This window comes from Doryrhamphus excisus, chromosome 2 (assembly GCF_030265055.1).
Source record: "Doryrhamphus excisus isolate RoL2022-K1 chromosome 2, RoL_Dexc_1.0, whole genome shotgun sequence".
In the NCBI taxonomy this organism is placed as follows: domain Eukaryota; kingdom Metazoa; phylum Chordata; class Actinopteri; order Syngnathiformes; family Syngnathidae; genus Doryrhamphus; species Doryrhamphus excisus.
Genome location: NC_080467.1, coordinates 29,525,127 through 29,539,857, shown reverse-complemented (window position 1 = coordinate 29,539,857; position 14,731 = coordinate 29,525,127). Strand labels below are relative to the sequence as shown.

Genomic DNA, 14,731 nt, shown 5'->3' with positions numbered 1-14,731 from the left:
TATATTTTAATAATTTTTTCATATTTTTTAAATATTGTTGTATTTTTTATAAGGATTATAAGATGATTAAAAAAGCCATATAACAAAATCTAAACTAAAACTAAAATCTCTTACCATGCTGTTAACTACTCCCTTCAGAGAGCACCACAAACCGGGTCTAACAAGGACACAAAAACGCCGCACAAATATCTCAGAGTGTGTAGTTTAAGGTCCGTCACCTGGCAGCTGCACTAAATAGTACCCGTCAATCACCTGTGTCGGTATCAACAGTGAAGCGGGCCACTTCAGGATGCTGGACTTCCAAGAACTGGACCGCTAAGAAAAAGCCATATCTCAGACTGGACAAAAAAACATTCCCAAGTCATTCCAAAATTCTGTTTTTTTTCCATCCATAGGAGATTCCTGAGCAGAAAAAAAAGGAGCCGGGCGCTGCCAGCGAAGGCGATGATGATGATGATGATGATGATGATGATGATTCCGAAAAGGGGAAGCCCCTGGAGGTCTTCCTTTCCCAGCCGTTACTCATCGGAAGCTGCTCCGGTTTCATGGAGACCACGGTGAAGATCAAGCAGAACGACATGCTACCCGGACCAAAGGTTTGTGTGTTTTTGGCGTGATGTCCGGGGCCCGGGGACCCCGTGTGAACTTCTCTCGTGTCTGCCGTGTCCGGTCGGAGCAGTTGGAGTTGGACGGGAAGGTGGGCTGCGTCCACATGCTTCTGTCCCCGGCTCAGATAAGCCACCTGACAGACCTGCTGGCGGCTCTTTGCATCGAGACAGGTGTGGGACCGGGCGGGCGGGCGGATGGGCGCCACTTCCACAATGCGACTGCATTCCGGTGCCACGCTAAAAGCGTATTTTTGTGACCCTCTTAAGAGTCGGAGGCCAAGCATGGGGGCGGCGGGGGTGGCGGCGGGGGCGTGCACAGCCGCCCGCTGGACTCGGATGACCTGCGTATGATCGAAGAAGACCTCAGCAAGCAGTTGGGCTCCAGTCCGCGGGACCGGGAGTGGGACGCCGAGTGTGACCTGGAGCCTTACGTCACCACCCTGGAGAATGGCGGTACAGTATATTGACTGCGCTACCCAGCATGCCTTGTGGCCACTTGTTACCCACATAGAATGGTACTTATTATGTGTTGGGCTGGCTGCACGGTGGTCGAGTGGGTACTCCGGTTTCCTCCCACATTCCAAAAACATGCTAGGTTAATTAGCCACTCCAAATTGTCCATAGGTATGAATGTGAGTGGGACTCCAGTGCGACTTATGTATGTTTTTATTCTACCTACTTATGCATTTCTGGCTTTGTGCGACTTATACTCCAGTGCGACTTATGTATGTTTTTTTTTTTTACCTAATTATGCATTTTTGGCCTTGTACGACTTATACTCAGTGTGACTTATGTATGTTTTTTTTCTACCTAATTACGCATTTCTGGCCTTGTGCGACTTATACTCCAGTGCGACTTATGTATGTTTTTTTTTTATCTAATCATGCATTTTTGGCCTTGTACGACTTATACTCAGTGTGACTTATGTATGTTTTTTCTACCTAATTATGCATTTTTGGCCTTTTGCGACTTATACTCCAGTGCGACTTATGTATGTTTTTTTCTACTTAATTATGCATTTTCTGGCCTTGTGCGACTTATACTCCAGTGCGACTTATGTATGTTTTTTTTCTACCTAATTATGCATTTTTGGCCTTGTGCGACTTATACTCCGGTGCGACTTATGTATGTTTTTTTTTCGACCTAATTATGCATTTTTGGCCTTGTGCGACTTATACTCCAGTGCGACTTATGTATGTTTTTTTTTTACCTAATCATGCATTTTTGGCCTTGTACGACTTATACTCAGTGTGACTTATGTATGTTTTTTCTACCTAATTATGCATTTTTGGCCTTTTGCGACTTATACTCCAGTGCGACTTATGTATGTTTTTTTCTACTTAATTATGCATTTTCTGGCCTTGTGCGACTTATACTCCAGTGCGACTTATGTATGTTTTTTTTGACCTAATTATGCGTTTTTGGTCTTGTGCGACTTATACTCCAGTGCGACTTATGTATGATTTTTTACGACCTAATTATGCATTTTTGGCCTTGTGCGACTTATACTCCAGTGCGACTTATGTATGTTTTTTTTTTCTACCTAATTATGCATTTCTGTTAGCGACTCCAAATTGTCCATAGGTATGAATGTGAGTGTGAATGGTTGTTTGTCTATATGTGCCCTGGGATTGGCTGGCCACCAGTCCAGGGTGGACCCCGCCTCTCGTCCCAAGACAGCTGGGATAGGCTCCAGCACCCGGTAGAAAATGAATGAATGAACAAATGAACGTGTTGTGCTTTATGCTGCCAATTCCGATACGGATAATGACATGGATCAATTATACATATTTTATTTCCGATGACTGCTATTGAAAGACATTGATCACATGCCTTTCCACGGTTGATTGGCGGCCGTTCGTCTCTATTAAAAAGTCAATCTTAATAGATAATAACAGAGGACCGTTTGTCGTCGTGTTGGCGTCGCAGAAATGTTCTATTCCATGGGACCTGCCGGGATGAGCAGCAGCGTGACGTCCGTGCGCTCCGGTAGCGAGCTGTCTGATAGCGACATGGATTCTTCCACGCACTCGCTGGCCAGTCTCACTCAGCCTGCGGCGCTGGCCGCACAGGTACGCCGCGTGTACGTGTTTACGTGCTAATTGTTGATATATGTGTATATATATATATAATGCCGCTTGTGTCCCCCCCCCCCCCCTTCCAGGGCCTCATCAACTGTCCCAGGCGTTACCCGGTAGCAGGCTGTCTTCCCAGTCTACCGCAGAGCAGCCATCGAAGCCGAGGTAACGGCGAGGCGATGCGAGGCGAAGACGAGGCGACTCAAACCGCCGCGACTCACGGCCTCCGTTCTGGGACACGCCCCCCCCTTTTGCAGGACGTTCCCGCAGCGGCCACGCGGAGCAGCTGAAGCCCGACGCTCTGCTGCGTCTGACTCTCGGCGGCCTCACCCTCACCATGCTGCAGGAGGACCCGCCCCCGGGGCCGGACGCCGCGTCCTCGTTGGCTCAGGTGTCTCGGGTGTTCTTCAGGGAGCTGGCGTTCTTCAAGGACGGCATGTTCGGCGAGCGGGACTTCCACAACCTGAGAGGAGGCTTCGCCAAGGCCTGCCCGCATTCCCACCTCAGGTGGGGGGGGGGCGGACCCGCCGACATCGAACGTAACGCACGCTTCTTCATGGCGTCCAAAGTCTAAATCCAACCCTCTCCTCTTAGAGTGACGGGCGCGGCCGTGCAGGTTTTCTGTGAGATGCGGAGCGGGCAGCGCAACAGTCGGGCGGTGACCTCCGACCTCTCCTTCAGCAGACTCGAAGTGTTGGAGTGCGTCTGGGATAAGGGCACGCCCGAGTACAGCGAGGTACACAAACCTTGTACTATGGTGTATTGTCTATACTTTGTTATTTTTTTTATTCATTTTCTACCGCTTATCCTCACGAGTTGGGTGGGGGGGGGGGTGCTGGAGCCTATCACAGCCGTCTTCGGCCGAGAGGCGGGGTCAATACCCCGCCAATCACAGGACACATATAGACAAACATAATGCATAATATGAGGCACAAAAATAAATAAAAAGTTACAATATTATGGGAATAAAGTCATAATATTACAAAAAATAAATTTACCAACATGATTTAAGAAGAAAGTAATTTAATAAATGAATTTTTAATGAATAAATAACTAACAACATTGTCGTGATATTGCAGTATAAGAAAGAAAACAACAAAAAAAAATACAATATTATGGGAATAAAGTCATAATATTACTAAAATGAAAATTTACCAACATGATTTAAGAAGAAAGTAATTTAATAAATGATTTGTTAATTAATAAATAACTAACAACATTGTCGTGATATTGCAGTATAGGAAAGAAAACAACAAAATAAATACAACATTATAGGAATAAAGTCATAATATTACAAAAAATAAATTTACCAACATGATTTAAGAAGAAAGTAATTTAATAAATGAATAATTAATTAATAAATAACTAACAACATTGTCGTGATATTGCAGTATAAGAAAGAAAACAACAAAATAAATCCAACATTATCGGAATAAAGTCATAATATTACAAAAATTAAAATTACCAACATGATTTAAGAAGAAAGTAATTTAATAAATGAATTTTTAATGAATAAATAACTAACAACATTGTCAGGATATTGCAGTATAAGAAAGAAAACAACAAAATAAATACAATATTATGGGAATAAAGTCATAATATTACAAAAATAAAAATTACCAACATGATTTAAGAAGAAAGTAATTTAATAAATGAATAATTAATTAATAAATGACTAACAACATTGTCGTGACATTGCAGTATAAGAAAGAAAACAACAAAATAAATCCAACATTATAGGAATAAAGTCATAATATTAAAAAAAATGAAAAATGACCAACATGGTTTAAGAAGAAAGTAATTTAATAAATGAATTATTAATTAATAAATAACTAACAACATTGTCAGGATATTGCAGTATAAGAAAGAAAAAAAAATACAACATTATGGGAATAAAGTCATAATATTACAAAAATGAAAAATTACCAACATGATTTAAGAAGAAAGTAATTTAATAAATGAATTGTTAATTAATAAATAACTAACAACATTGTCCTGATATTGCAGTATTAGAAAGAAAAAACAAAATAAATGCGACATTATAGGAATAAAGTCATAATATTACAAAAAAATTACCTACATGGTTTAAGAAGAAAGTAGAGCTATTTAATAAATGAATTGTTAATTAATAAATAACTAACAACATTGTTGTGATATTGCAGTATAAGAAAGAAAACAACAAAAAAATACAACATTATGGGTTATTATTAAGTCATAATAATGTGAATGTAAAAAATTAATGTGGTGTGCTTTATGCTGCCAATTCCGATACGGATAATGAAATTGATAAATTATACATATTTTATTTCTGATGACTGCTATTGAAAGACATTGATCACGGATGATTGGCGGCCGTTTGCCAAAAGGAGAAAATGAATGAATGAATGAATTGCATTGTGGGAAGTTGAGTCATCTCCAGCTAGCTTGCTAGCTTGCTAGCTAGCTTGTAAATGGAGGCGGTTGGCAACAGGAAGTAGTACTGCAGCAAAATGTCGTACAAAAACGCCCACTTCATTTTGTTGTCGGACCCGCAGGTTGATGACCAAAATTCCAATTTTTTTTTTCCCAGTTGCTCCAATTCCGGAAAGCCAGTATGTTCACAGTCGGGGTGGCGGCCAAGCCGTGCGCCCAGCTCCACTACACCCTGACCGAGAGCCACCTGAGGAAGGTACGCATCACACACACACACACACGCGTGTGGCGGCGTACACGCAAAAGAAGCCGCCGCCCCCAAAGCCCCCCCGCCCCCACATGTGAATGTTTTGCAGGGCAAACAGCGAGTGGCGCGGCGTGAAAGCGCGCTGCGAGTCGAGCTGGAAGATCTCAGCGCCGAGTTGGACTTGAACGTTCTCGCTCGGTTGCGCAACCTGAGCGCGGCCTTCAGCCACATTCCCGCCGAGAACGCCGCACCCGACGCCTTACAGGTGACGCTCCACGGAGACCCGGGTCGCTAAGAGTCCTCCCGTTTTGACTCGTTTTTTTCCAGACGCAGACCATCGAGATGTGCTCCTCCTTCTCCCTCCTCGCGCCGCACGCCGTCCTCAAGCTTCGTTTCCCCGTGCCGGACCTCCGCCCGCCATCCGAGCGCCATCCTCCCAACCGGAGAGCGGTGAGGGCGGAGACGCTGGTGTTGGAGCTCACCGATCTGGTGCTCAAGCATCAGGAGGCGCCCGACCTCCAGAGAGAGCAGCCCTGCCCGGGTCAGCTGACGGCGCCCAGCCTCACCCAGCTGCTGGAGGCGTCCTTCACCGACCTGCACGGTGGGGGCCACACGCCACCGCCCAGATTAATTCATCGATTATTCCGTGAAATAACTCTCCGTGGACTCCCGACTTATTAGCAATCACAACCCAATCAATTGATTAAGTTACAATTCATAATAAGAATATTGTTTATTATTCCCAGGATCATATGAGGGCTGGGAGGGAGGTTCCTTCCCCTGCATCACTGTGAAGAAAAGCCATGACTCCATGCCAAGGTGGGTGGCGGCCATATTGTAGGAAGTTAACTACATTAGCGTTGGTGGAAAGCTCGAGCTTCACTCTGTTTTAGACAATTTTCTGATGATTATTTTGTTCAAATTTTTCAAATATTTCAACGTTCTTCTGCTAATGTTTTTATTACAATTTAAAAAAATGTGTTACGACTTTATTCTCATAATATTTTGACTTTGTGCCTGTAATATTATGACTTTTCCCAAAAAAAAGTTTCTAAAATGTCAATTTTGTTTCTTATAATAACACAAGTTCAAAAAAAGCTAAGCTACAAAAATTAAAAATAATTAAAAAAATACAAAAATTCAAAATACAAAAATAAAATCTCTACAACTTTATTCTTGTAAAATTACAGCAATTTTTTTCCATTTTCACTATTTTTTTTCTAGCTATCTTAACTTTCTTCTGGGACATTTTCTTCTCATAATTCTTTATTTATTATTCCCATAATATTTTGACTTAATTTTCCCAAACACATTTTCCAAAAGTTACAAAACAACATTTGGTGTTGTTTTTTTTCCCCCAACTATTTTAACTTTCTTCTCATAATTATGACTTCATTCAAATAAATATAATTTTTTAATTATGGCTTTATTCCCATAATATTCCGACTTAAAAAATAACCTCTTTATTCCACCCTATGCTGCAAAAATGACATTATTTTTCTTGATAATAATACTTCTCATAATAACACAACTTCAAAAATGCTATGCTACAAAAAAAATTATTATTTTCTCTCGAAGTAAAATGTCAACTTTTTTTCTCATTCTCGATTTAAACTTTATTCTTGTAAAATTACAGTAGTTTTTTTTCATTTTCATATATTTTTTTAGCAATCTTAACTTTCTTCTGGTACATTTTCTTCTCGTAATTTATTTATTATTCCCATAATATTTAGACTTAATTTTCCCAAACAAATTTTCCAAAAGTTACACCTTTGTGTAACAATGTTTGGTGTTGTTTTTTTTCCCCAGCTATTTTAACTTTCTTCTCATAATTATGACTTCATTCTAATAAATATTATTTTCTTAATCATCACTTTATTCCCATAATATTTTGACTCTGACAACTATGTTTCTCATAATATTACAACTTAAAAAAATAACAATTTTTCCCACTCTATGCTGCGAAAATGACATTATTTTTCTTGATAATATTACTTCTTATAATAACACAAAAATGCTATGCTACAAAAATTATATTATAAAATGGCAACTTTTTTTTCTCATTCTTGATTTCAACTTTATTCTTCTAAAATTACAGCAGTTTTTTCCATTTTCACTGTTTTTTTTTTCAAGCTATCTTAATTTTTTTCTGGTACATTTTCTTCTCATAATTTATTTAATATTCCAATAATATTTTGACAAAATTCTCGTAATATTATGATTTTTTTACCAAACAAATTTTCCAAAAATTACAACTTTGTTGTGTGTTTGAAAACAATATTTGGTGTTGTTTTTTCCCCCAGCTATTTTAACTTTTTTTCTCATAATTATGACTTTATTCTAATAATATTATTTTTTAATTTTGACTTTATTCCCATAATATTATGACTCTGACAACTATGTTTCTCATAATATTACAACTTAAAAAAATAACATTTTTTCCACTCTATGCTGCAAAAATTACATCATTTTCCTTGATAATATTACAGGTTTGTGCTTATTAAATTGCAACTTTTTTTATTTTTCATATTTTGACTACAGCAGTTTTTTCTTTTTCTGCTTTTGTTTGTTTTCAGCTCTTTCAATTTGCTTCTTGAAATGTCGTAATTATCACATTATTAAAATTTGACTTTATTTTCAGAATATTATGACATATTTCCACAACTTAATTATTCAAAAATTACAATTTATTTGTAAGATTACTATTTTTTTTTGTATTATTTTTTTTACTTTATTCTTGTAAAGTTACTGCTGACTTGACCGTTTCTGCTGTTTTTTTTTTTTTTTTAGTTTTGGGAAATTGTATGATTAGAATGTACCACAGGCCGATGAAGAAAGAGCCGCACTTTGGGCACCCTTGCTTTACACAAAGCTCCTGCGGGGGCTTTTATTGTGTAGGAAGAGGAAGTGCCATTTTTCCCTGTTAATCAAACCACCGTTGACTACTTCCTCCTATCTGGCATCCGTCCTCCACAGGCTATCCGTGCGAGTCCGAGGAGGCGAGATGCAGGGCCAGGCGGCGGGTCTCGCCGGCTTGAACCTGGGCCTCGTTAGAGACCTGGGGGCCGCCTTCTTCGAAAGCCACTGCGAGCTCAACGACAAAACCAGTTCCCCGTTCTCGTCCAACCGCACCATGTTCGAGACTGAGGAGGTTGCCAGTTGTCTTTTTTTTTTTTTTGCTCCTCGTTTCCGAGCCGCCCGCTCACGTCTCCCCCCGTCATCGGTGCAGATGGTGATCCCGGCCGACCCGGAGGAGATGCGTCAGTTCCAGTCCCAGTGCGTGGCTCAGTGTCAGTGCGCCGTGGACGTTCGATTCCCCCTGGCCTACGTCCTCCTGCCCAGCAAGCAGGCCTTCCAAAGCGTCTACAACAGGTAGAAGAAGAACGCGTCCACGTTGTTGACGACTCGCTCGTCGTCATGATTTGGTGATGACCGGGCTCCTCTCTCCGCAGGATCAATAACGACCTGCTGATGTGGGAGCCGCCGCCCACTCCGCCCCCCCCGGCCCACGGCTCTGTGCACGGCCGCCAACAGCACGACGAGTTTCAACTCTGCAAGTCGGCCTTCCGGCTGGGTGAGTTCTGGCCTTTTTTTTCACGTTATACCGACGGGAATGTGGGGGGGGGGACCGGATAGCCCAGGGGTGGGCAAACTACGGCCCGGGGGCCACATCCGGCCCGCCAAGTGCTTGAATATGGCCCACCTGTTTTTCATTTAAACTCAACATACAACCTGACATCAAGGCTTGAGCCTTAATAATATAATTAATATAATATTATTAATTATTGACATTATTAATAATTAATAATAATAATAAATAAAATAATAATAATTATTAATAATAGTAATTATTATTAATAATAATAATAAATAAAAAATATTGAATAATAATAATAATTATTATTATTATTGTTATTATAATACATTTAATTTATAACACACTTTACATCAAATAAATCATCTCAAAGTGCACATATAGCAGATTGCATGACACTTTTACATGTAAAACGTGTGTAAAATATACGTGTAAAAATTGACGGTTACGTGTAAAATATTATATAGTCTGCCCCCCCCACCCCCCGTCAATGTTGTTAAATCAATGCGGCCCACAAGTCAAAAAGTTTGCCCACCCCTGGGATAGCCGCTTTGATGCGTAGCCGCCCAATCAGCCATTATAAGAATCGGCTATAAATCCTGAGGCTAACTAAATCAATCCCGTTTTATAATCCCCAACACCCAATCCCATGGCTATTTTATTTATTTATTTATTTATTTTTGCAAAAAAAGAGGTGATGATGTAACTGCACACTAAAAGAGCTCACTGTTAGTCATTGTTTTTCCTTTTAATTGTGGTAATTGTTTTTAATTCTGTAAAGCACTTTGTGTTGCATGTCTTTGCAGGAAAAGTGCTCTACAAATAAAGTTGATTTGATTTGATTTAATAAGAGCGCAGCATTTTATTTTTTATTTTATTTTATTTTTTATTTTATTTAATTTTTATTTATTTAGATTTATTTATTGTCATTTTTATTTATTTATTGTCATTTTTATTTATTTTTCATTTTATTTTATTTTAATTAATTAATTATTTATTTTATTTTATTTTATTTATTATTCTTATTATTTTTTTATTATTTTTTTTTGAACTGTAGAATGGTTTGAACCAAATTGAATCGTTTGTACACTGTATCGTATTATATGGAATCCTCCTGTTTTTCACACATACCATTTGCGTGTACCAAATAATCATGCCATAATCAATCAATCGTTGATCATAATAATTGATTATAATCAATGCATCTTCTATGCATTTTTTTTTTATTTTTTTTATTTTAATTTATTTATTTTAATCAAACAATTTAATTTTTTATTATTTTTTATTTAATTTTTATTTTACAAAATTTCTATTTATTATTTTATTTATTTTTGTATATTTTATTTATTTTTATTATTCCTATTATTTTATTTTTTATGTATTTATTTATTTTTAAACTGTAGAATGGGTTTGAACCAAATTGAGTCGTTTGTCCACTGTATCGTATTATATGGAATCCTCCTGTTTTTCACACATACCATTTGCGTGTCCCAAATAACCATGCCATAATCAATCAATCATTGATCATAATCAATGCATCTTTTATGCATTTTTATTTTATTTATTTTTTATTTTATTTTATTTTAATTTATTTATTTTAATTAAACAGTTTATTTTTTTATTATTTTTTTATTTAATTTTGTATTATTATTTTTTTCCCAATTTTTATTTATTTATTATTTTATTTATTTTTGTATATTTTATTTATTTTTATTATTCCTATTTTATTTTTTATGTATTTATTTATTTTTAAACTGTAGAATGGGTTTGAACCAAATTGAGTCGTTTGTCCACTGTATCGTATTATATGGAATCCTCCTGTTTGTTCAAACATACCATTTGCGTGTACCAAATAATCATGCCATAATCATTGATCATTGATCATAATCAATGCATCTTCTCTGCATTTTTATTTTATTTATTTTTTATTTTATTTAATTTTAATTTATTTATTTTAATTAAACAGTTTATTTTTTATTATTTTTTTATTTAATTTTGTATTATTATTTTTTATTTTTTTTCCAATTTTTATTTATTTATTATTTTATTTATTTTTGTATATTTTATTTATTTTTATTATTCCTATTATTTTATTTTTTATGTATTTATTCATTTTTAAACTGTAGAACCAAATTGAGTCGTTTGTCCACTGTATCGTATTATATGGAATCCTCCTGTTTGTTCAAACATACCATTTGCATGTACCAAATAATCATGCCTCGTCTCTTCTCTGTGATGCAGACTCGGACTCGGAGGAGGACGAACCTCAGTTCTACTTGGCCAGCGAGCCGTCGTCGGGGAGGACAAAGTCGGCGCTCCAGCCCGACCACAACCTCAGCCTCCTGTCCCTCACCGTGGTCATCGGCAAAGGTCGCCTCCGAGCCCGGACGGACGAGAAGGCAAGTCAGACGCTAGTAAGCGACTCGCTGAGCTAACGTCGCTGAGCTAACGTTCTCGGTGGAACCGACCCCAGGAGGACCAGAGTCGCGGGGAAATCGTGCTGGACCTGGAAGGCGGGAAGATATTCAGTGTCGCGCAGCACCAGAATGACCCGAATCTCAGTTTCCTGTGCGTGGAGAGTCGCCGGGTGGAGCTCTACCATCGAGGTACGTCACATGGTACATCGTTAGCGCTTTAAGTTGTCATTTCCTGTTTCCTCCCCCGCCCCTCCGTAGCAGTCGTGAAAGACGCCGCTATTCCTCACCGAATAGAGATGCCCAAGTTCAGCGCCCCCAAGCACTTGGACCCGACCATCTACCCCACCGAGGTGGGGGTCAGCAGTGTGAGCGGCAGGGAGGCGGAGCCACAGATGCTGTCCACGGCCATCAAAATCACACTGGACCCGCACAGGAACGTGAAGGTACGCTACAGCCTCATCGGGGGGGGGGTTAGGGGGTTCTACGCAACTATTGAAAGATGGGGCGTCCCAAGATATCGCCCGATTAAAACATTGGTGAATAAATAATAATAGGTAAATGATCATAATCATCACTGATATTTTGCTGATTAGTAAAGAACGGAAAAAAGGTAGAAACCAAGTTTTTCTGTCATATTAATATATTAATATATTAATATATTAATATATTAATATATTAATATATTAATATATTAATATATTAATATATTAATATATTAATATATTAATATATTAATATATTAATATATTAATATATTAATATTAATAATATATTAATATATTAATATCAGTCAGAATGATCAAAAATGGTTGGCACCGAAAAGGACGGCTTTTGAAAAATTATTGATTGAATGAGTTCAAGGAAATATTGCATTATTATGATATTGTTGCTATTATCATTGTTAATTAATAATAAATAAAAAATATAATTATATAATATTATTGATATAATATTTATTAATAATTTAAAAAATATTAAATAATTATTATTAATTAATAATTTATAATGCACTTTACATCAAATGAGTGATCTCAAAGTGCAACAGTTACAATAAAAAAATAAGTTATTATAGAAAATATAAAAAAATACTTACTTTATTAAAATATGTATTTTTATAAAAAATAAAAGTAATTATATATTTGTAATAATAATAATATAATATATTGATATATCAGTCAGAATGATCAAAAATGGCTGGTACCGAAAAGGACGGCTTTAGAAAATGATTGATTGAATGAGTTCAAGGAAATATTGCTTTATTATGATATTGTTGCTATTATCATTATTAATTAATAAATAATAATATTAGTTAATATTACTATAATATTATATAATATTATTACTATAATAATAATTAATAATATTTATCAATAATTAAATAATTTATCAAATAATTTATTAAATATTTTATTAAATAATTAAATGTTTATTAATATTAATTAATAATTTATAACGCACTTTACATCAAATGAGTGATCTCCAAGTGCAACAGTTACAATAAAAAAATAAAAGTTATTATAAAAAATATTTTAAAAAATACTTATGTATTTTATACTTATGTAAATAAATATTTGTATAAAAAAATACTTGTATGTATTGTATTTTTTATACAAATATTTATTTTAGAAAAATAAAAGTAATTATATATTTATAATAATAATAAAAATACATTATATTTGTATAGCACTTTTCAGAGTACTCAAAGACGCTTTACAGTAGAGAAAAAAAAATTAATAATGCGTCATGGCGAATTATTCATGTTTCCATAAAATGAATAATACTCCTGTGTCCCCTCCAAGGAGTTTCTAGTCGCCCTTCGACTTCAGGGGGCGACCATGCGGCATTACGTCACGCAGACCAATCACAGCTGGCACGAACAGGTAAACCGTTCAAGCCACCACGCTGCACAAATATTAATAATAACGTCATATATTAATATCCACACTCTTGGTTCCGCAGCTTGTTGACTTCCTGGATGTCATCGATGACCCGATCCTGGGATACACGGCCCCGGCTGTCATCACCGTCCTCCACACACACTTAGCTACCTGCGCCGTGGACTACAGGTTCGATGCCGCGACTCCTTTCACGTGGCGGAATCCTCGTATCGTATTAAAAGCTCCGTAACGTTTGCTTCTCGCCCGCCAGGCCGCTGTATCTACCGCTACGAATGTTGCTCACGGCGGAGTCCTTCTCTCTGTCCAGTAACATCATCGTGGACACGGCCACCTTCCACCTCAGGTAAACATCATACACTAAATTGTGGCGTTTAAAATTGTTTTTTTTAATTATTATTATTATTATTATTCAGATTCATCCTTGATGACTCCGCCCTCTACCTCTCCGACAAATGTGACAGCGACGTTGTGGACCTGAGGAGGGGTACGCAACTTGTCACACGCCCCACATATACTGTACACTCACAGGCCAGAACATTAGGAACAGCAGCAATCCTAATATTACGCATGGCTGACCTTATAATAATAATAATAATAATAACTAGAAAATTCCCGCGGAAATTTTGATGGGCCCGGTGCGCCAATGGCTACCGTGCTAGCACCTAGCAAGACAGCCTCAAGTACCGAAAAGGTTGATGCAGTCCCATAGTGTCCCCACATCATGCCATGTGTCTATTTGCCTTTAGAAATGAGTAAATTAGCTAAAATACTAACATGCTAACAGTCATCATGCTAGCACCTAGCAAGACAGCCTCAAGTTTAGAAACTGCCAAGGTTGTCCTATAACCTTCCTACATCATGACATGTGTGTATTTGCCTTTAGACATGAGTAAATTAGCTTAAATGCTAACATGCTAACAGTCATCATGCTAGCACCTAGCAAGAGGGCCTCAAGTTTAGAAAGTGCCAAGGTTGTCCTATAACCTCCCTGCATCATGCCATGTGTGTATTTGCCTGTAGACATGAGTAAATTAGCTTAAATGCTAACATGCTAACCGTCATCATGCTAGCACCTAGCAAGAGGGCCTCAAGTTTAGAAAGTGCCAAGGTTGTCCTATAACCTCCCTACATCATGCCATGTGTGTATTTGCCTTTAGACATGAGTAAATTAGCTAAAATGCTAACATGCTAACAGTCATCATGCTAGCACCTAGCAAGAGGGCCTCAAGTTTAGAAAGTGCCAAGGTTGTCCTATAACCTTCCTACATCATGCCATGTGTGTATTTGCCATTTAGACATGAGTAAATTAGCTTAAATGCTAACAGTCATCATGCTAGCACCTAGCAAGAGGGCCTCAAGTTTAGAAAGTGCCAAGGTTGTCCTATAACCTTCCTACATCATGCCATGTGTGTATTTGCCTTTTAGAAATGAGTAAATTAGCTTAAATGCTAACATGCTAACAGTCATCATGCTAGC

At 37.4% G+C, this 14,731-nt stretch overlaps 1 protein-coding gene across 2 annotated transcripts in view; it reads left to right on the top strand.

Moving 5' to 3' along the window:
* atg2a (autophagy related 2A) overlaps positions 1-14,731 on the top strand; it is a 38,940-nt gene that overhangs the window by 7,261 nt on the left and 16,948 nt on the right. Inside the window, exons 6-26 of one of the 2 annotated variants that reach the window (XM_058060011.1) lie at positions 396-596; positions 680-779; positions 876-1,061; positions 2,538-2,680; positions 2,773-2,851; positions 2,944-3,193; positions 3,281-3,422; positions 5,256-5,354; positions 5,455-5,610; positions 5,673-5,946; positions 6,092-6,164; positions 8,322-8,496; positions 8,575-8,717; positions 8,798-8,919; positions 11,182-11,339; positions 11,414-11,546; positions 11,619-11,800; positions 13,157-13,237; positions 13,317-13,423; positions 13,506-13,598; positions 13,669-13,739. In XM_058060011.1, the coding sequence (XP_057915994.1) occupies positions 396-596; positions 680-779; positions 876-1,061; positions 2,538-2,680; positions 2,773-2,851; positions 2,944-3,193; positions 3,281-3,422; positions 5,256-5,354; positions 5,455-5,610; positions 5,673-5,946; positions 6,092-6,164; positions 8,322-8,496; positions 8,575-8,717; positions 8,798-8,919; positions 11,182-11,339; positions 11,414-11,546; positions 11,619-11,800; positions 13,157-13,237; positions 13,317-13,423; positions 13,506-13,598; positions 13,669-13,739 (2,968 nt within the window). Of the gene's footprint in view, positions 1-395; positions 597-679; positions 780-875; positions 1,062-2,537; positions 2,681-2,772; positions 2,852-2,943; positions 3,194-3,280; positions 3,423-5,255; positions 5,355-5,454; positions 5,611-5,672; positions 5,947-6,091; positions 6,165-8,321; positions 8,497-8,574; positions 8,718-8,797; positions 8,920-11,181; positions 11,340-11,413; positions 11,547-11,615; positions 11,801-13,156; positions 13,238-13,316; positions 13,424-13,505; positions 13,599-13,668; positions 13,740-14,731 lie in introns of both variants that reach the window. The other variant, XM_058060000.1, reaches the window with a different exon arrangement.